Source organism: Pezoporus wallicus, unplaced genomic scaffold, assembly GCF_028554395.1.
Source record: "Pezoporus wallicus isolate ANWC-B61680 ecotype Strahan unplaced genomic scaffold, APGP_CSIRO_Pwel_v1 contig_4684, whole genome shotgun sequence".
In the NCBI taxonomy this organism is placed as follows: domain Eukaryota; kingdom Metazoa; phylum Chordata; class Aves; order Psittaciformes; family Psittacidae; genus Pezoporus; species Pezoporus wallicus.
In genome coordinates, this window is record NW_026637499.1 from 2,562,097 (window position 1) to 2,584,028 (window position 21,932).

Here is a 21,932-nt window from a genome sequence, read left to right on the forward strand (position 1 = left end):
CTAGCTGGAGCCAACTGGCAAGCAGAGCCTTTCGCAGACAGGACAGGAGGGCTGGTTGGTTTGAGCAGCTTCACCTTCAGCCAACAGGAAAATAAAATCCTATTTTTGGAGAAGGATTCTGTTGGCCTGAAGACCTGCCAGGATTCCTCGGAGCAGCCGCTGCCAGACTTGCCTCCCTTACTCCATCAGGGAAAGTGTTTTAAACTGAATCAGATGTTGTATACATTGCAATACACCCACCCGTGTGTGCACACCTGGAAAGGCCTTTGGGAAGTGATGGACATGGTGTTTCACCGGGTTCTGCTTCCCTGAGGATAGTGGCTTCCAGGGACAGGAGACAAGAAGTGATGGTGTCTTCTCAGACAAGGAGCAGCCCTGTGGCTGACAACAGCAAGAAGGGGCAGGCCACTCTGTTTAATCCCCTTGTGCATGAAGAGCCAGTTCCAGTGCCTGTCTAGGTCTGGTTGTTCTCAGTGTGTGTGTCTTGGAGCATGAAAGGATGCCCTTTGCAGTGTGTGTATGAAAAGGAGTTAAGGCAGTGCTATGGGATCTCAAAGATAGAGATTTAGTTGCTGGTCCAGCTTCGGACTTCTGAGTGTTACCTGGGATAAATCAGTTCACGTCTCTCAATCTCAGCTCCCTCTCTAATAGTGATTCCTCAGCTTCGCCTCAATCTTGCTTAGTGCAGAGCATCTGCTTGTGTGCTTTGTCTCTAACTCCTCTTTAAACTTCATCTTTCTTCTTTCATTGAACTTCTCCTTCAGACAATGTGAAATCCATTCAGCTGGACTGTTCCCCCCACCTCCTCTCTGTATTTCCCAGCTGTGCGATGGAGCCAAAAGCTTTGTCATTACCTGACTTCAGCCACTGCAGAGCAGCACCCCAGTGGTTCTTGGTTAACACGATTTGTTAGTCAAGCATTTTTCTGCTGCTCTTTGCCATCCCTTCCCTATCCTGGTCCTTCTCTTCATGTCTTCTCCCTCCTTCTGAACAGATGGGATGCACGTCTCAGTAGGTTTTCAATAGGGTGCTTTTTTTGCCATCCCAATTCTTATACATCATTTCCAGGGAAAAACAGCTGCACCCCAAAAACCAGTGGGGTTTCTGTACCAAACCCCCTCTGCACTCACTTTGGGAAGGTCGGGAGGCTCTGAATGTGCTGGGCTCTTTAATCTCTTTCACAAGTCTTCTGTAAGGTGCTGCCAGTTGCAACCTGCCTGTCCACCAGCATCATAAAATGAGCTTCTTGCCCCATGTGCTCTCCCTCAGTTTGGGTTTCTCAGACTGCTGGAGCAGTGCATAGGAGAGGAGAGGCAGTGCCACTTACAGGAATGAACCAAATGGGATAACAAAGTCCACTTGTTTCAGTTGAATAGTGCTGGTTTTGTTCCTGGGGAGCATCTCTGTCCTTTAGGCTCGGACAGGAGGGGAGAAGCACTGAAAAAATAGCTTCTACAGACCTATGATGGCCAATAAATTAGGACGCTGTGGTCACTGGAACTGTTATTGTGGTTTAAACTGCTACTGCTTACCCCATGGAAAGAAAATGCTTTCTGTTTTGTTAGGGGCTTAGAGGGTTGATTGCTTCCTGCTGTGCACTGGGCTGTGTTGGGATAGCTTTCACAACCTGGTTTGGGTCTTTGGAGGTTGTATGGATGCTGGAATATCCTCCTTCATGCCACAGCCACCAGCCTTGGTCTCATTTAGCCAGCGCAAGGCTGTTGTGTTGCCAAGCTCAGATCTTGAGCTGGGATGCCTGGGGTTACTTGAATCAAAGCTGCTCTTTCCATTTGTCTCCTCCTCTGGGTTTTTTTGGTGCATTGGGCCACAAAGCACCAACGGACCACCCACAACCCCAGAGATGGGGTGCTTGTGCCAGCAGAGCACATGGTGTGTTATGGGCAATCAGGTGTTGGCAATTATGTGGCTGAGTACTATTGCTGAGTGTTGTCTTGGGCTTGGCTGTTGGAACAGCGAGGCCAGTCATCCCTGTTCTGGATTTTCCACCCCTTTTCCACTCCTTTTCCACACCATCTAAAGGATGTGCACAAACCCTACATCTGCAGGGAGAGTCGCAGTGCGCTGGAAATGGGTTGTATTGATGAATCTCTTGCTCAATGGGTAGCATTGGCCAAGTGACCCCAGGTGCTCAGCTCTGTGCCTTCACTGCACAGGAATAATCTGCTTTTTTAAATACTTGGACATCTGCTGTTGGAAAGCCTGTGTAAAAGCTGTATTTTTATTAACTCTATTTCCAAGTGCCTCAAATCTCCTAAGCAGTGAGGTTAATATGAGAAATTGAGGCATAAAAGGAGATTAGTGGGAAACTTAAGAATCTCAATAGTTCCTTCTCAGGACACTTTTATCCTGGCATGAGGAGAGTATTTTTTAATCACTTTGGAAGTGATTTAAACCAAATTTAGCAAATGCTTTTAGTCTGGACCAAGCATTTCTCTAGATGATATTATGCTGCTGTAGCGATACTGATTTAATGGTACTACTCAAAGTAGTAAAACCTTTTCACATTGGCAAGACCTCAGCTTGGCAGAAGACACCCCAGCAGCCCCAGGCTGCTCAACGGCATCCATGGGTCACTCTGTGCCCAGCTCTGCCCTCTGAGAAAGGAAAGATGCAGCTGAAGGCTGTGATTGAAATCTGCAGCAGCGTAAGTACAGTATCAGTCTGTGAACGCTCATATTTTCCTTGGCAAGCTGTCTGACTGTAAACAGCAAAATATTCCAACACAGGCTTCTTTTTCCTTTCCTTGCCCAAGCAATGAGTTTTCCCTACACATTTCTGTCCTGGTCTTATTGCTTCAGCATGTAGTGGAGCTATTTTTCCCCTTTTTCTCATTAAAGAAAATTGCAGCCCCCCCTCTCCTTGTTATATTTGACGTCTTTGTCTCTAGATGGCAGGAGGCTGTTTCCAGTGGTTGCTTACCACAGCTTCTTGGCATGTGCACAGGCTTGAGGGATGTAGTGCCCAGCTGGAAAAAGGCAGACAGCTTTCTCTTTTGCAGTGATGCCCATAAACTAGGAGCATTGAATCCAAGCAAGTTAAGTGATAGCTTGTGTCTGTTCAGGAGTGTGTACTGAATGCTGTAGGGAACTGCTACAGCAGAGGTGAAATGGGGTTTTGTTTATCTTAAACAGGTCTCCCATTTGAACAGGTATCTTTTTACTCAGTTGGGTTGACCAGGTGTTGTAAACCCTCAAAGGTAAAGGGAGGTCTTGGGCGACATCTGACTGCAGAGCTTCCCAGTGTAGTTTTCCTGTTCTGTCTGCTGTGATTGTTTCAGGTTTCAGTGTTACTGATGGCTGTCAGCACCAGAAGGTGTGCTGCTGTTTGCTGTCTCATTTTGCTTCCCTCAGGTTCACTTTTCCAAGGTTAACCAGTGTTTGTAGCACCCAGGGGAGCAGGCAGGAAGCGAGAGCATCCTTCTGCCTCAGCGAGGACCATCCTCTCCCTGTCTGCTCCATCCCTGCCTCTTAAGCTCGTACCTGGCCCAGAACATGGTTGTGCCATCCTTTGTTACTGTAAGTCCTAGTCTGAGTCAGAAGTAACATACCCATTAGCAGTTGCAGCTTGTTGGTGTGTCTGCTGTAGCCTCACCTAAGCAATGCTGTTTATCCCCCAAGACTGCTCCACAATAAGCAGAAGAGGAAGCAGGGGTGGTTGGAGCTTTGCTTTGCAAGTTCCCACTCTGAGCTGAAGCACTAAGGTTGATGCTGTGGTTGGGAAGCCTGTTATATGCAAATACACTCCTTAGTTTTCCATCCCAGTGGCTACAGTCAGAATAGTGTGGAAAATAAAGCAAGATTTTAGCCCTGGCTGAGTTCACCAAGTCTAGGAGAGAGCCTGTTCTTAGGCTCTGTGTGTGCTGGGTCCATGGGGAGCTCCTCTAGCAGACACAGCTCCCCTTTTGGCTCAGAGTTGAAAGAGATGGATGCTGTGTCATGTTTTATCTCACTCCATCTTAAAGGCCATGCAAGAAAAGCAAGTGGAGAATCGCAGCACTCTTACTCGGTGTCACAGCCTCCCCAAAGCAGCTCCCACTGCAGCTGCAGTTTGGAGTAGCCCTGAAGCTGCTGATGTCTGAGTGGTCCTTGATAGCCCTTGGCAGTCTGCTTCCTGCCAGTCCTTTGCTGAATGAAGGTCAAACCCAGGGGAAAATTGAGCCCAGTCCATCTTAAACTCAACTGCTTCCTCCTTGAAACTGTCAGTGTAGTAACCAAGAGGGTTTGCTCTTCCTAAAGGAGACAGAGTACAGCAGGACAGGGGAGAGCAAGCTACTGTATGGTTTGTAATAGGGAACTGGGGAGACTTAGGGTCCTGGGCACGGGATCTGTCCAAGGGCACAGGAGAATACGTGTACACCACCATGTCCTGGTTCTGGCTCAGTACCTGTAACTCTTTCTCTATAACTGTTTGAAGTCTTCCAGATTCGCATTGGATGTAACGAGATGATGATGAAGTCTTTTGTGGTGACTTTTTCGTGTAGTAAACATGGCCTTTCACAGCTCTGGGGCGTGGACTGTAATGAGCTTGGAACTGTTTGTTCCTCTGGCAAGCTGAAAGGTTGTGAATGCACTGGAGTGAATTCACTAGGCATCTTTGATCAGCTCCATTAAGCATCTGCATAGGCTCCAACAGAATGATTATGTTAGGAGACAGGATGAAATAACTCGGATTGACAATCCGTTTTTTGAGGATAGTCATTGAAGTGAGGTTTATATTCTTCCAGAGCATGAAGGATTTGGGAGTGACTTTAAAGGAAGTATTGAATTTTAAGGAAGGATTAAGTAGGGTATTTCTTCCTGAAAAAGGATAAAAAGCACTGTATTGTTAAACACGTTAACTTCCAAATGTGGGATAGTTACTTCATATGTATATACACAACCTAATCTTCAGGGCTGCGTATTCCTTGTTGGGCATAATGAAGTGAACCAACAGGAGGAACCAACAGAAGCACTGATTTCCACCCCTTCTCTCTGCTATGCACACTCATGTTGCCTTTCTATACGGCACTGCAAAAGCCTTGCCCACCGTATGACATCTACAACAGGCTGGACATAGCCTGCAAGACAAGGAATGAGCAAGTCAGGTCCAGCAGCCTCAGCAGTGGGTGCTTTTCATAGCTTGGCCGAGGAAAAAGCCTTCTTGTCTCCTTGCTGACTCTTCCTCTCAAGGCTCCCATTAGTTCATGTGCAGCTCATGGCTGAGCCTTGTAAACGGTATTCCCGGTTACCCTTCATTGGCCCCAGGAGGGAGCAGTGAATCAGAGCTTTTGGCCCTGTAGAGCTTCTTGCTGAGTGGATGTGCTCAGGATGTGGAGCAAGAACAGTTTGGATAAGGCCAGGCAGGCCCACGCTTCCTTGTGACCTGCTGGCTACCAAAGAGCAGCACTGAGCGCAGGGGCAGCAGTGTTTAAGCTGTCTTTACACCAAGGTGCATCAATAACTAACACTCATGTTTGCCTCCTTTCCTCAGGGTTTTCCTGGTGATTTCGGGGAGCGAGGACCTCCAGGCATCGATGGGAACCCAGTAAGTTGATGGCTTTTCTCTCTATTGCCCTGTTCTGCATCACACTGGTTAGACTGATAGAAGTCTGTAAGCTTGCTGTCAGCTGCTTGCATTTTGGTTTTGACCCTCCTGAAGAACAAATGTGCATCCCTGCCCTGCTCCAGCATGCTGTGAATTGCCGTGTTCAACTCAACATCCTGTAACTGCCAGGTCATCACGTTGCCATTTCATTTCCATCTCCCTCTATTGCCTTTCTCATGCCTTGGCCTTGACAGATGCTTCCTCATCCTGAAGAGATCACCAGGAGGAAAGTCATGAGAGGAAAGGCAGGGGTGTTGCTTCTGATGAGCAGGCAGTGGTTGGAATGTGTTGTACCACAGGGGCTGATGCAAAGCCTATGAGCCACAGGAATCATCTTGTTGACTAGTGTGCTTTGCATGAGGTTTTGTATGAATATAGTAGAGAGACATGGGCCAACAGGCAGAAGGTCATATTATCATAAGGTGCCCACAGATGGCTACTTGAGTGCATGTGAGCTCTCAGAGGAGCAGGCCACGTACTCAGTTGTATAGAGGTCTGAGATATGTGAAGAGACACATTCCTTTTCATTGCATCCTGTTTTGTGATGTAGGTTAGCAAGCTGGTACCACTTGGTTTGCATCTCTCTAGCCTGTAGATTTAAGCTTCTAAAGTACTCCAAACTCAGCAGCTTTTCTTATCCAAGATGAATGTTAATACTGCTGTAGGAAGTACCAGATTCCCCATTCCAGTGTCTGGGAGCACCAAGAGACAGACACCATAGCCCAGGCTTCTGCTGCCCTGCTCCCAGGGCTGCAGTGGGAGAAGTCTCCAGGCTCCTGAGTTCTTGGCTTCTCTCTGGTCTCTATCTGACCCCTGCTGGCTTTCCAAGAATGGGATGTGTCTCCTGGGAATTGGGTCAGGATGGTCACGGAGACTATTTAAGCAGCAGGATGCTGATAAGGTTGATTTTGCTCTGCTTTAGCACTTAATACCAAACAGTTGCATGTGCGCTGTTCTCCACTCCTCACAAAACAGGCCCTTGTGGATTGCAAAAGTTCTCACTGTATTCATTATTCTAAGTTAATTTCTGAATGGCTTTCTTGGTTCTCCCTCAATTAGCATGTGAGCAGAGCGGATTCATCTTTCAGATTCCTGCTGCCTTGGTTGTTCACACACAATCTCAGCACTGCTCTTGGTGTTTGATGGAGTGATTTCTGTGAGGGTAACAACACTCCGCGTGTGTCTTCAAGTTGCCATTCATCATGCATGCAAAGTAAAAGTTATCTTCACGAGCAGCTCTGGTTGCCAGGGCAAGCCCAGCCACGCTCCAGCCTTTGTGGGAACTGAGCACAAGAGTCACAAATGCAGTGAATTGAAAGAATGAGATTCCCAAGGAACACTTGTGCAGGACTTTTCCTATCCTTCAGTAGACTTAAGCCATGGGTCCGAGTAGAATCAGTGATCCCAAAGCAGAAGTCTTTCTGGATTGTACTGCTATTTCCAGCCAGGAAGAGCAGAATCCTGGAGGTCAGAAAGAGGGTTGTTTGTTTTTTTTTCCCCAAATAACTTGTTTTGGCTTCTTTCACATCTGCAAGTTGTCCAAGCCCCATTCAGAAGATGCGCTCAGTGTCAGCTGAATGCCAGTTCCCAGAGCATCGGAGAAGAAGCAAAGTCCCTCCTGTTAATCCACCCAGAAGGATTGCTCCTTCTTTCATCTTATCAACGGCTTTTAAATATTAATGTGCCTTGGAGATTGTAGAATGGAAACAGACTGCTTCAGCTGCCTTAGAGGGAGGTTCACAGGGTCACAAGCGGAGTCACAGACACAGAGAAATGCCAGGAAGTCTGTTTGCGGAGCACGGCTTTGCTAGGTGGGGTAATGCAGCTCAGTTGTGGGCAGGCTGCCATAGGTCCTGGGCTGCCACATGCTCTGTTTGATCCACTGAGCACTCGGTGCTGCTGTCGCATGGGGGTGGCTGAAGCCGACTGTCTCTGATCTTCTTTCCATCCCCTCCAGACAGAGCAAAGGCTCTTCCAACCACAGGGGCGTTTTTCCCTCCGACCAACTTGCTGAGAACTGTTGAGCCATCACATTCCACATCCCTGCTCCCGGAGCGCTTTAGCCACTCCAATTAGTCTCTTAATCACAGGAATTAGACATGGGAAAGGGCTGTTGATTCATCTCCTTGTCTCTTGTCCCAGTGCCCGGTTCATGCACTGAGGAAAGGAGAATAGAGCCTGATTTCCCTCGCAGGTCAGGGCCCAGCCTGTCATTACTGATAGCCAGGAAGGAGCACCTGCAAATCCTTCATTTCCCAGGCTGGGGAATGGCTCAAATTAAAAGCTATTCCTGCCCACATCTCTCTGGGGAGTCCACCCCCTCCTTTTCCAAGAGGAAATCCTCTTGTGCTAGATGTGAGGCTCTGAGTTTCCACATTTCCCCTTTCTCTTGAAGAATACCCACACGGCATAGCTCGGAAATCCAGGCAGTCCCTCCTGGACCAAGAGCTGCCCATCCACCCTGTCTGCATCCCAGCCACCCTTGGAGCCTTACTGGGAAACCCAGGCCACCGTGCATCTCCTGTGCTCAGCATTCCAGGGGGTATTCCCTCTGCTTGCTAAGCATAGTAATGCCAGGCCTTGACTTAAAGCTTGATGCCAACCTTATTACAGCATCTCCAAGGATGCAGAAATCCCACCCGTGAGGAACAATTGCTCCACAGATGTCCCAAGTATGCAGGAAAGGAACCAGCTGTAAAAAAAAAAAAGCCATTTTAGGCTGGTTGAGATGATGAAATGCTTTCTGTGTGCGCTTGCCCAATAGTCCTTTACTCCACTTCCCATCAAATAAACACACGGAACCCTTTCCCTAAGGAGGCTGAGCACGTTTGGTCACGTTACAACCCCTTCTCTTTCATTCTTTCACTAGGAAAAGCTTTCCATAAAAGGGGAGCTTTATTGCACTGAAGGGGGGCTCCACCAGATGTGCACCATAAACTGAGCTGCTCTGTCAAAGCAAGTAGGCAGCGTGATCCAGAGCAGGGGTAGGGCTGTCTGAGCCAACAGGGAGCTCAGCGTTTCCAATGCACTTGTTTTGAGAGGCTCCGTTGGAGATGGGAGCGTGTAAGAGCAGGTCCTTGCCCTGACAAGCACTCTCAGTGCAGCAAAGGAGACATGGGGACAGGCTGAGCATCACATCATTGATGTAGTATTGGGGACCTAAAGAGCTGACTTGTGTGGGTCTGACACAGCTTCCCAGCTGCACATCACCTGGAAATGTCATCAGGCACCTGCATGGCTATGAAAAGCTGGAGCAGAGGGAGTTTGTGAAGCTGAGAACTCAAAGCAGCCCACAAACCTAGCTAGCAATCTGTCCTTGGAGCAGTGAGCTGGGAGGTGCTCTTGGAAAGCCTCTAAGAGGAGTCGGTGCTTTCCAAAGTGCCCTGCTTGGGAGCAGTCTGTAAGAGATGGAGAACGGGCACGGAGCCCAAGATGGAATCTCTGCAGTCCCTCTCCTGCAGTCCGCAGTGTGATTACAAGTGATTCATCCTCCAAGTGAGTGCAGGAGCTGCCCTCCAGGGACAGAGGTGTGAGCCACATCCCTGTGGACAAGCTGCAGCCCGAAGGCTAAGGGCTTTTTCTGAAGGTGAAAGCAATGGCTGGTTGATGGATGAGGCAGAGCACAGAGGATGCTGCTGGCTCCCCACCTTAAACCGGCTCTTAGATACAGGAGGCACAGCCTCAGGGCACCGTGTATTCCAGACACGTCCCCAGGGGCCATCAGCCAGCACCAGAAGCTCTCCATACCCATCGTACCCTCTTCCCAAACTATCAAATTTCATTTTCATCCCTATGAGTTTTACTGCTCTTTAACCACTCACAAAAACCCTTCCCCTTTCCCAGTGCTAAGCAATAGATTTCCTTTCCTTCCCTTCCCACCTTAGCTTTGCTGTCCCCTACCCTGGTCCCTCTCCCTGCCCATGGCTTCACCTCACCCGGGGCAGGCTCCCTCCTGCTCTGTGTAACGCTGCTTCTGTCCATCCTGCTCCTGGGAGAAGCCAGCATTGCGTGTGGAGAGGATGCACTCGCACACAGGGAAGCTCTCCATCACTTCGGCTGGGGAAGGGGCGATAGAAAGGGGAGGGATGGTCTCTTCCCTTCCCTCCAGCTCTAGAAACACGGAGCAGCTTTCAGCCTGCACACAGTGCGTCCGTAACCATGTTGGTTTGTCTTTCCTTTTAGGGAGAATTGGGAGCCCCAGGTCCTCCTGGAGTCCTTGGACTCATTGTAAGTACAAAAACAAGTGGAGATCTGGCTTCTCGGCCCTTTAACCCTTTCAGCCTGCATAACTGTGCGCAGATTGTCTGCTTCCTGTGGCAGGGCAGCAAACAGGAGTGGTTGTAAGGGGAGGTTGCCTGGTGGATTGGGAGGTGGAGGGGGGCAAACCCTTCCTAAGCCAAAGGAAACAGATTGAACCTTTACTGTTAGTGCTCCTTTGATAACCTGTGTCAGGGTATTTCTCCAAAGATGCAATGTGCATCCTACACCAGGGCCTATCCTTTTAAAACACAAGTCCCTATAAGCAGTAACCTCAGGGAATCCCAGTTCTTGCTCCCTGGAGAGACCATGGGCAGGAAGGCTCTGTCCTCTGGGTATACAGGGATTTTACGTGCACTGTCACCATCCCATCACTAATCCAGGTAATTACGTACACAGCCAGATTCCAGCCTTCATTACAGCAGGAGATAAATGGCTGGAAGGATGGGTGGCATCTCCTCCCCTGGCAGCTGTGCTGGGGGTTAGTGTATGCCCCGCTGAACACATCATGGTTTCTTTTTAGGTCTCAGTGCCTGTTTCGAGTTATTTCCTTCCATGCATGAGAAGCAGTAGGCTCTGCTAGCACTGCAGCATTCTTTCAAGATGATTCCTCCTCAGCTAATCCATTGCCCTGAATGGTTAAAAACCTTCCCCTTTTGCCTTTCCTTAGCTTAAATTATAGGTGTGTGTAGGTCAGGTGAGATCAAGGCCTCAATTGCCCTAATACTGCACACAGAGCACAAACCCCAGGAATCTTAGACTCTGTGAAGGGAAAGCTGAGAATATCCTGATGCAAGTATTCCCATCTTGCAGATGGGGCAGTTGGGCAAAGATGGATTAAGGCTTCAGAATGGTTTTTGTGGAGCCAGGAATTAGGTTTGTGTTTCCCTTTGTTAGTGGAAATGAAAGCATCTGCCTTAGACACAGCAGCAGAAAGGATGTGATCCTGGCAAAGAGCGGTAAGAGGAAGATTGCCATTGAAACAAATCTGATTGAAGGTATTGTCCAAATTGGATCATATTTCTCCAAGCTTTTGGAAGGATTTGTCTTAACCTGGTTGCTATTATCTCACAGGTATTTATTTGTTAGAAAGTGGCAGGCCAGGCACTATAAATAGGATTGAGTTCCTTACAGAGGTGATGGAGTCCTCCCCACCGCGCTGGCCCAGCCAGTGCCTGGGATACATCCCAGGGCCAGGAAGAACAGGTTTTGCTGGAGCTGATCTGGAATGAGCACAGGCAGTGTGTGGTTTCTAACCTGCCTTTGTGATCATGTTTGTCCCACATTAACTGCAGCCACTCAAATAGCACCACATTCTACGTGGGGTACAACTAAACTGTTGTGTTCTCCCTGACTGTCCCCACGTAGCACTGCGTGTCCTAGACCAGGATTCAGCTCCATCACCAGGTACCCGGAGTCTGCCACCTTCTCTGCCTTGATCAGTTAGGTTGGTTTCTACTGGCACCCCAAGTTTTTTGCTGGAAAAGGGCAAACCCGGCAGACCTCCTTTTGTTGCTGAGCCTGGTCTGGCTTAAACTTTAAATACGTCTCCTCCCTTCCCATCCGGATGAAGGAATCATCATTCCTGTTGGGAGCTTCTTCCTGGCTTTACTTTTAAGGCAAAAAGTCAGGCTTTTGCAGTGCTGTTTTCCAGGAATCCCTTGCTGCAGCACTGGCAATTAGCTGTTGTCATTCCCAGTTCTTCTGTTGGTACCACTCTGAGCAGCTAATAATTTCAAACAGAGATTCAGGTCAGATTAAGATCTGAAACTGAATCAGATCTTATACCCCAGGGTTATATGCAACTCCTGAGTTCAGGATGCTAAAGCATCTCAAGTGGGATTGATCTAGCAGCAACCTCCTCCATCCTCCTGGGAAGAAGGGGGCACATCCATCCTGCATTTTCCTCTCTGTGGGACAGCACCAACCTCCTTCCCTGGGGTCTGCAGCACGGAGCTCACTCCATATGGCATCAGTACAGTGTCTGCTGCAGACCCCATTCAGTCTCTTCCTTCCTTCTGTCCCATCTACAGTCACGCCAAGGGACCGGCCGGGTCCCCGGCTGCTCCAGCACCCTGCAAGTGTTTGGGTTTGCTGTTTGAGAGGCTCAGGAGCAGAATTAGATGCAACTCAAAGCCTCTAATTAACCATGTGGGCAAAGCTTTAAGTAAACTCCTTCCCACAAGCAGCCTTTATGCTGAGAGGTATGAAAAGAGCATCTGTTGAGGCGGCTGCAGCTCTCCTCCAGCAGAGCCTCCCCTGTTTATTTACACACTGCAGCGAGGCTGGAGCACCCCATCACTGACTCTCTTCATGGGCAGGAAGCAGCCAAAGCCTGTTTGAAAGCCACTGAAGGCTTTCTTTTGTACATGCACACGCCGGTACACCAGCATCCACAGCTCCAGGGTCCTCCTGTGCTCCAGTCTCTCATATGAGCCCCAGGACACGATGCTATCAGCAGAATGGCCATGCTGATGAGGCACCTCTGTCCCTACCACCTCCCATTCCTCCTCTCTCCTCCCCATGTTGCTTTTAGAAATCAAAGCTTGGCAGTGACCTGAATTTCTTGACCATTGTCTTTATTGCTGTTTGGGTCTGTGTCCTGTTTAACACACCCTCAGATCCCATCCGGAGAACTTGAGAATACTCTAGAATCATAGAATCATTGAATCATTGAATCACAGAATGGTTTGGGTTGGAAAGGACCTTCAGATCATCCAGTTCCACCCCCCTGCCATGGGCAGGGACACCTCGCACTAAACCATCTCACCCAAGGCTCTGTCCAACCTGGCCTTGAACACTGCCAGGGATGGAGCATTCACACCCTCCCTGGGCAACCCATTCCAGTGCCTCACCACTCTAACAGTAAAGAACTTCTTCCTTATATCCAATCTAAAAATCTATCTCTGATAGATTCTTCCCGAGAACAGGAATAACTTCATCAAGAATAAATACGTTCCAGGATTGTCTTAAACCTGCTCAATGTTTTAACGTTGCGGATAGCGAAAGAGGGAAATGAATCCATTCAAAAGCTAGGAAAAACATACCAAATTGTTTCTCAGATCCTACCCCAGCTGCACACTTCAAAGTGGCTTCTTAATTAATTTTCCACTATTTTGCCATTCATTTACTAGCCTTAATTCCTCATCTATTTAAGTGAATCCTGGGTTTGGAGCCTCACCACACCACCCGACACCCGTATCTCCTGCGGGCATAGGATGAGCTGACTATGGGGGACAGCTCGCATCTCCAGTGGTTAGTGCCAAGGGGATTTGGGGTCTGTGCTTTGCGGTGAGAGCAGGATGTGAACAGGAGCTGCTGCTCTTCCCTCACATGCCTGCGAGGCGAACACCCTGTGCTGCTTTTACTTAGAGGCCGTCTACACGTTAAAAGCCTCTTGACTCATGCGAGGATGCTGCTTCTGCTGAAGTCAGTGGTGCAATTCCTTCGGGATACTGAGAGATGGGAGAGGAATTTCTGAACGTGCACTGTTGGGTTTTCACCTGATGACTCATAATTCTTCTTCTCTTACCAGGGTGACATGGGCTCTGTTGGACCAATAGGCTATGCAGGACCAAAAGGCGTAAAGGTGAGACAATAACTGAGCTGTGTGAGCTCTTGTCCCTCCGCAGCAGGGCTGAAGATTATCCTGCTCCTCCCTTGGGTAATGGTGACTGACCAGCCCATGAAAGGCTCTTAAAGGATGTGTGATGGAGCACCTCTGGGACCAGTCCGGCACTTGGATTTAGGGTTGTGCCAGGCCAATGCTGTGTCTAAGCCACCAGCCCCATCAGGGACATCGGTGTCATAGACCTGGGCAAGTCTTCACAGTGGCTCAGTCTCACTTTGAACTCTCTTTTGTTTCAGGGGCTGATGGGAAACCCTGGAGAACATGGACTGAAAGGTGATAAGGTGATCTGAATACTCCCTTATTGCACTGTGTTTTAATTTTGCATGTGAAACCCCCTTTCTAGCTTCTCTTTCTTATCCAACACCATGGCACTGGTTCCATTCTGGCTGTCTCTTTGCTCCCATCTTCCCACCTTCCCTTCTTTCTTGACACTCCAGTTTTGATGTATCTCCCCCATCCCCTTTTCCATGGAGTTCTTGTGTCGATCAGATCCTCATTGGAGCTTCTATCTCCCACTGATGACAGTAACTGTAAGATTATCTGGTGTTTCACTGGGCTTTTATGGGTTTATATGGGTTGCATGATGGCATAGGGAAGGAGAGCGACGACCTAGGAGCACTGACAATGGATTTGCATTAATGCATGTGATGTGTCAAAGCAATGCAGCTCACTGGATCAAGCGACCCAGCTGGATCCCCAGGAGCACTGCTCTGTGTTAGGTACCTCTGCTCCCATTCAGAGGCTCACCTCAGCTCAGCCTCCTGTCGAGAGGAAATTGCCTTATGCCAAACGGACATAAATCACTTTAAAAGAATGAGAAGGGAGAAGGGGCCTCCATTGCAGTGATTTATTGCTGCTGGCACAGAAATGTGCAGCTTGAGCTAAACCAGCATGAAGCTGTGTGTGGAAATGTCTCACTGTCACGAGAACCATCCTCCTACAGGTATTCGACTGGAGGATTTATTTAGTCTGAAGGAGTGGGAAGTGCAATCATTTATTGTTGGTCCTGATTACTCAGGAGGGCAATGGAAAATGGCCATTAAGTGTATTCTCCTCTTCCTGTCTGATGTTTTATTCTCTTGTTCGATGTTTGCTTTTAGAGGATGATTTAGCAGCCCAGAACTGCACAAGGGGGAAGTAGTGTCAAGCCAGTTGATTCCATTCTGCTCCTATTATAGAAGCTCTTTCCATGGCTCCTGTGTCTGCAGTTTCCATTTCTCCCTTGCACCGCCTTTTCACTTGTGTAGAGAGGAAGAACAGGGCAAAAGAAGGACTTTTTGCTTGAGAAGAAGCTTAAGACATTATAGCTTCCTGAGTATTGGTCTCCATCACTTGTCGCAGGTTACTCTGTTTATCCCCAGTATTTATCCAGCCACTGCTATCACAGTAACCAAACAGTTTGCAGCTCTCCCAGAGTTATCCCTAGAAAATACTCCCATGTGCAGAATTATCCATCCTCCCCAAGTAAGCCCTTGCTCAGTCTTGCAGCCTCTCTCCTGAGGTGCAGGAAAACCTCTTGTTTCCCTCCTTGCTACCTCTCCCACTACATTTTCCTTGGGCAGCCTTCCTAGGTTTCATTACAGCTTTTTCCCAATCCAAGACTGACAGTCCATCCCTTCTACTCCAGCCTCCTCTGTCCCTAATGAGTTGACTTTAGTTTGAATATCCTGGGTGCTGTCAAACACTCGGATTGAACCAGCAGAGATTCCAGAGCCAGAGAGAGCTTCCAAACACCTTGTGCATACCCTTTCCAGCGGCCAAACAGCCAAAGGGTGGGAAATACAAGGTAAAGGAAAATCAGGCCCACTGAGGCATCGATGACCACGAGTCTCGTATGCTCAGGTGAAGGCACAAGCTCTGGCATTGCCATTTTTAGCTGAAGCATCAGAGTTTGCTGCACTTGTTTGCATGGGGATAGACAAAGCTCATCAGCTCTCCTTACATTTAAGGGAGAATTTGGCCTGAAACAGCTTTGTGGCTTATTCAGTTATTTGGTTTTCTGATTTGTTGGCCTTGCTGTTCAGCTGGTTGGCCCAGCTCATAATACAGCCCTTCTCCAGCTGATCAAAAGGCTTTTGCATTCATTTACTCATTCCCACATTCCCTTAGCGAATGGCACCTTTAAGTCTTTTTATTTTCTCTCACTCTGATTGGGGCATCTGGAGTAAAACCACTCATCCCTTTTACAGCTTGCTTACATTTGTGTTTTAATTGTTTATGTTCTGGTACCACTAAGGAATTTATATATGTGTGTATATATAATGTATATTATATATATAATGTATATTATATATATTATGTATATAATATATAATGTATCTTTTATATATAATATATATAATATATATCTGGTCTTCTTAATTGGAGCTGGTCTTAGAACTATCTGACTCAAGGAAATGCCACATGTAGGAAAACAGAGGCAGGATCTCTGTTTTCACTTAGTGCCTGATTGGGCTTGGGTCACAGAAAGGACCCTGCCCAGCACAGAGGGATTGACTTCTGCTGGAGCTTCCTTCTGTGTTCTCTCACCAGTCATACCACTGTTTGTTTCTGCTGTTATTGGTATTTTTAGGCTGAGACTTCTTATTTAAAGGCTTTCTCTGGTCGCCTACTATTCTTTCTGTGTCCATTAGCTTTTGACTTCAGTATAACCCTTCATCATCTACTTCAGACAGATCTGTCTTACTGCTATGACCAGAAGCATAAGCAGCCTCCCTGAATCTTGTATTTATTCTCTATGTCTATGGGTCTGAAAGTTTGCCTCTTGCCATTCTTGAAACGTTTCCAGACCACAGTTGTATGCAGCCTGCTCTGCAGAGAGCCTTATTCATAGCTTGGTCACCTCCCAAGTAAGAGAGTTCTCTCTGCTTGATGTTGAAGATGCAATTCCAGGAGTGAACTTAGCTAGCTAGTTGGGGATGATGGTCCAGTCACCATGTAGCAACCTTTTCACTGCACATCGGTGTGGCTCAAGCATACCCATCCCACTGTATGAATATATGAGCCTATGAGGTCCCTGATTCCCTTTATTTCAGCCTTGCAAGCTGTTTTCCCACAGTGCATTCACCAGGAATGCTGCAGAAGGAAGGGCTGGCAGAGCTGATGTACAGCCCATAGAGCAGAAAGCTGTGTTGGAGCCCAGGAGTCCTGTTTACACCCCAGCTTGTGAACAGGGTTCAGAAATCAGTTGAAGACACATGGTTTCCCATAGGGGTTGAGCTGCCATCTGCCAACTGTCCAAGCATCTTCCCTTGAGACATCTCTGAAAGTCATACACGAAGTGTGTTGTGCATGCAAGATAAATGAATCCAGGTACTAGTGAATCAAAATTCCAGCAGCAAATCAACACCTTACACCAGTGTTTTTCACTGATTTTTGGACTTTGTTGTCCTTTGTTGCTTGTTCAGTATTCCACAAGGTGCAGCTCAGTTAATCCCAGGCATCACATAGTGGAGGCTAGGCATGAACCAGACCAAGGGGCAACATCCCACTCCTCCTGCATAAATCACATCTAGCAGCTAGGGAGACAAGTACAGAGCACACCAGTGCTAGCCAGCCCCTTCTGGATCCCCCATACAAGCTCTTGGTACCACAGTATTTAATGATGCTTTTTACAGCTTCAGTTTTCCCACAGAATGGGTCCTTCTATTCTCTTTGGAGCAGGGAGGGTTGCATCTCCTCCTATAAGGAGGAGTGGAATTACTGTATAACCCTGAAATAAAGAGTGGTCTTGAGAAGACCAAGCAACAACACAAAGGAAAGGCAGAGGAAGTGGAGGAAATCCAAGCTGCTTGTTCACATGAAGGAGTTCTGTGAATCATGACACCTGTAACTTGTGAAGGACACGGCTCGGTGAAATACCTCTGGTAGTTCTGCAGTGTTTGCTCCTCCGAGCAGGAAGTCTTGGGGAAAGACATACCCAAAGTGAGGGGGTTTTGCTCATTGCCCTCCTCTGCGTCTTGCACACAGCATACCCCCCTTGCACTTGCAAATCTATCACTTCCCTTGCAGCCCCCTTCTGTGTTATGTGGCGTGAAGAAGGGCCACGGGGTCTCTGAAGCTGCATTTCTTTTTATAGGTGAAACATGAAACGGGCACCATCCCATAGGCAGAGCCTGTTTGTAATTTCAGATCATACATTCCTCTTCCTCCTCCCCACGAGCAAAGTCCTCACAGCCCCTTTTCAGCCTTTTTTAACAATAAACATGCCTGACCTCTTCCCTCCTTGTCTTGCCCCTCACATTAAGGGCACAGACACCAAATCACAGTTCCAGATTTATTGTGCTCAAGGCAGGTGAGAGGGGATGCCTTAGTCCTTTGCTTTAAGATGTTACTAACCATCACAGATGGATTGTTCGTGTGCTATGATTGCTCTGCTGTGCTATTGCAATAGCACAGATAAGAGATGTGTTTTGTCTTCCCCGCTTCCTTCTCACCTTCTCTAATGCCTATTTCTTAGAGCTGTTTGAAAACTCTTTGTCACATAGTCACCATCCCACTCTACTTAAAGGTCAGTGATAAAGGTTTGTTCCTGCCTTTTGCTATGCTCAGGAAACTCTTTCCCTATAGTAGTCATTTCTCAATGTCCAGGTATCTATTCCAATGGCCATTTCTATTGCTGGGGAGAACACTGCTTAATGAAAGATAAATCCTTTTTTGACCCTTCGTATAGGGGATAAAACCAAGGAGTTTTCAGAGCAAGCAAAACTATTTTCCTGCTGTTCTTCTGGCAGGAGCCAGCGTAAAAGTAGATTTCAGTGGTTTAAACCCTGGACCAGATAAAAGAGAAGATGAGAGAAACCTTGCAATGGTTGGAAATGAGCTGGGTCATCCAGTAGGTTTCTTGCCATCTCTATTGTATCCAGTACTTGGGGTTCATCCGAACTGAAGCTGTGTAAATAGCTGATTGTTTCCATTTGCTTGCATTGCCAAAAAGGAGAAAAAAAAAGAGAGATGGAAAATAGTTTAAATGAAGCAAAAAGTTGGTTGTTTGACTCAAATTAAAATATTTTAGGTAACCAACCAAATGGGTAAAATTAATTTAACTTTTTTTTTTGTTTAAGAGCAACATTTTTGCTATATAAAAGGTTTGTTTTGAAGCTGCTTTAGTGAAATGTTCTGGGAACATTTACCAAAGCACTTAGGCAAATTTAGCATGAATCCATGAAATGTTTCCATCACTCAATCTGCATCGTTCCCAATTAGTTTTCTCCTGCACAAGCTGTCTCCAAATAGTCTTTCCCAACTCAAGCCTTGACCCTCCACAATTTCATTATCCCCTGCATGTTTCTGAGGTTGTGACAATTATTTCAGCTCTCTGATAACAAACGAGTGGGTTTTGCTTGAGTAGAAGGAGACTTCCTCTGCCGTCTCCTTGTAGACTTTGGCTCTGTTGCAGGAGCCCATATGTTGGCCATGTGGGCTATGGTTGAACATACAACTCTCTGCATTCATATTGCTTCTTCCCTTCCTGGGAAACCAAGTTTAGAGGTATGTGCTGTGCATGGGACAGAGTTCCTCCGAGTTATTTCTGTTGGGTCTCATTGTACCAAGTCTTTAGAGTTATTCCTCCTTCGACTTCCCAAGAAGAATTTTCCTTTCTTTGCCCCATCATTGACCCATCCTTTAAGTAAATCACTAAGTAAACGATGTTGGTCAGGAGGTCATCTGCTCCAACAGCCTGCTCACAGCAGGGCTAAGAGGTGATGCAAGAAGAAAACCTTCAGGGGTACTTATATTCTCTCCGGGGAGTCAGGATCTGTTACAGTGGTCCAAAGAGGGGAAAGAAAGATAGCTTGATTAGGAAATACTGCCAGTGATGCTGTGCCTAAAGATGGGGTTTCCCCCCCACACACACACACAATGAACACCAGCCTCCTGGGGTATCTCAGCCTAGATATTGGCAGTGAGATGGAATTCAAGCATTACTAGAAGTTACTCATGTATTCTTTCAGAATAGGATTGATTTTTGATGCCAGCACGAGGATACGCTCACAGGAACCCTGAGTATTGTTTTCTTTTCTATAGAGCCCTGTGAGAGAAAAGGCCCATTCATTGAAATCTAAGCTAGCTCCTCTGTTCAGCTGAATCTGAACACTTCACCACCTTCACTGTTGTTGTTAGCCAGAGGAATTCAGCCTCTTCTTGCAGCTTCTATACACAATGCTTGGGAATTTGTATTCTCTCTCCTGCAGTTTCATTTCTCACTTTAGAATCAGTGTTGGGAAATACATAGTTTGTTCAGGATTGTTGTTAGAGTTAACATGATCTGCAGTCTGCCAGCAGTTCAGTTTTGCCTGGAGCTGGCAATGAGATTTGTTGCTGTACAGTGCACTCTCTAGCACCTACCTGGGCACTTTGGCCATTGCTGTTGCCTGTTTTAACCCTCTGGTGATGTGTATCCAGGGTGATCAGGGAGGAGCGGGTGTCCCAGGAGATATCGGCTTCCAAGGAGACAAGGTAATTGATTTTCTTTTCTCCATCGTTTTCTTTCTTTCCTACATAATAGAATGTGTGGCCACCGGCTTTCTCGGCTCACCATAAGCCATGAGGAGCTGGAACTAACTGCATCCTGCTGTCAGGTCTCCCTGCCTGGATAGTTCTCATTAGGGGTACATTGTGCCTTGCTAAAATTCATGTCAATATATGGATTTTGTTGTTATTCATAATAAAAGTAGTTCTATAGGGGCTTTCTATAAAAGGGGGCCATATCCCCTGATAGAAATGGATGTGATGGGGTGGAATTGATGAGGGTGGGTGTGAATGTGTGTGGTCCAATGACTTCTCCCCTGTGACTACAGCACGATACTGAGTTCAGCTGGCTGATGCTGTACTGAGCGATGCACTGGAGCCTACATGGCTCTGAGCCACATCCAACTGCAACAGCTCATGTGTTCTTTGGGGCTAAATTCAGCCCCAGCTTTAGCAGAAACATGTCACTGTCCCAGTAACTGTCCCAGCCCCTTGCAGGGCTGAGTTTAGCCCTTAGAAAGTGCTTCTCTCTCCATGCAGAGGAGATGGAGAATATGTATTTTTGTGATGCTTCACTGTGTTCTGAAAACCTGTGTCTCTCTCAGGGCAGCCAGGGTTTGCCTGGGGTCCCTGGGGCACGAGGGAAAGCAGGCCCCTTGGTAAGTAACCGAGCATCCTCTGCTTCCTCCTCTCCCTGTCTAAAGGCTCTGCGTCCGGCTGGGAAGGGGTGTGCTGCTCTCAGCAGGGAAGCCACGAAACAGCTCACTTTTCTCCATGTTTTCCTGATTTCTGCAGGGAAAAGTCGGTGACAAAGGTCCAGTCGGGTTTCCAGGACCGCCTGGCCCTGAGGTATGTCCCGCCTCCTCTTCTAGCATCCTTTTCCTAGGTAACTTCTGCAGCATCCTTTCTCCAGCACTCCCCCATGATAACGCCTCTCTCTTACCTTTGCTTTGCCTCTGCAGCAGTAAACGTCTGCAGCTCCCCACGGAGAATCGGCTCTCTGATAAACACCCATATGGCAACTGATGGCTGTTGAGATGCCAATCTCCTGTCCACACAGGAGGTGTTCAGCTCTCAAGCTGTGTACAGACAGGCCCACAGAGGGTTTTGATTAGGAGGAATATGCATGGAGCTGTTGCTAATTCAAACGGAAAGCGAGAGCCAGACGCTGCCTCCCACATGGGCACCCAGCCCGATGGAGAAGGGACGGCTGCTGCTGCTCACCACACCTGAGCTCTGACATATTTACCAGCCCCAGACTGGTGTGTCCATGGCCCTGCTTTCTGGCCCTTTTTGTTCTCCATCTCCTTTTGCCGGGCAGAACAATCATTTATTGGATCTTGCATCTCACTTTCCACCCATCCTCCTCTTTTCAGCCTAGGGCTTCACTTCTTTTCTAGGGTATGATGGTACATGAGTGGGGATGAGGTAGAGGGGATCCAGATGGGTTCAAGACCCATCCTACATCTCGTGTTTTCCTGTTTTTTTCCTTCCACTTTTTTTCATTGATATTATGGAGGGATTTTTAAGTTTTCCCCCACAAAATACCAATTCCAGTAGAAAAAGGCTCTTCCTGCCCTTACAGGAAACGTATCGTAGTGATACCTTAAATGCAGGATCAGCTTCCCCCAGCTTCATAAGCAACCAGGCAACATCTTTGCAATGCTCAAGAGCCCTTTCCAGCACAACCAATGCTGTTTTCCCATCATCAGTGCTCTGGTATGTTGCTGGGTCTGGAAGGGCTCTCGGCTGAGTGCTGCCACTTAAGCAATCGTTCCTCTCTGTTGCTATTGGAAATAACCACAGATTCCTTTGTTTGGTTGGTGGGTGGGTGGGAAGGAGCCGCTGCCCGGCTGAAGGCAGCAGCTAATGAGCATGTCAGCACCTTTCCTAATCCCTCGCCTGCTTCCCTTTGTCGCCGAGGCGTGCAGTTGGGCTCCTCGAAGCACTGAGGTTATGCGCTGACTCG

At 47.6% G+C, this 21,932-nt stretch overlaps 1 protein-coding gene across 1 annotated transcript in view; it reads left to right on the forward strand.

Annotated features, from left to right (window-relative positions):
- COL27A1 (collagen type XXVII alpha 1 chain) overlaps window positions 1-21,932 on the forward strand; it is a 151,717-nt gene that overhangs the window by 58,614 nt on the left and 71,171 nt on the right. Inside the window, exons 13-19 of the mRNA XM_057405899.1 lie at window positions 5,491-5,544; window positions 9,787-9,831; window positions 13,397-13,450; window positions 13,729-13,773; window positions 19,898-19,951; window positions 20,569-20,622; window positions 20,759-20,812. Coding sequence (XP_057261882.1) covers window positions 5,491-5,544; window positions 9,787-9,831; window positions 13,397-13,450; window positions 13,729-13,773; window positions 19,898-19,951; window positions 20,569-20,622; window positions 20,759-20,812 — 360 coding nt within the window. The remainder of the gene's footprint in view (window positions 1-5,490; window positions 5,545-9,786; window positions 9,832-13,396; window positions 13,451-13,728; window positions 13,774-19,897; window positions 19,952-20,568; window positions 20,623-20,758; window positions 20,813-21,932) is intronic.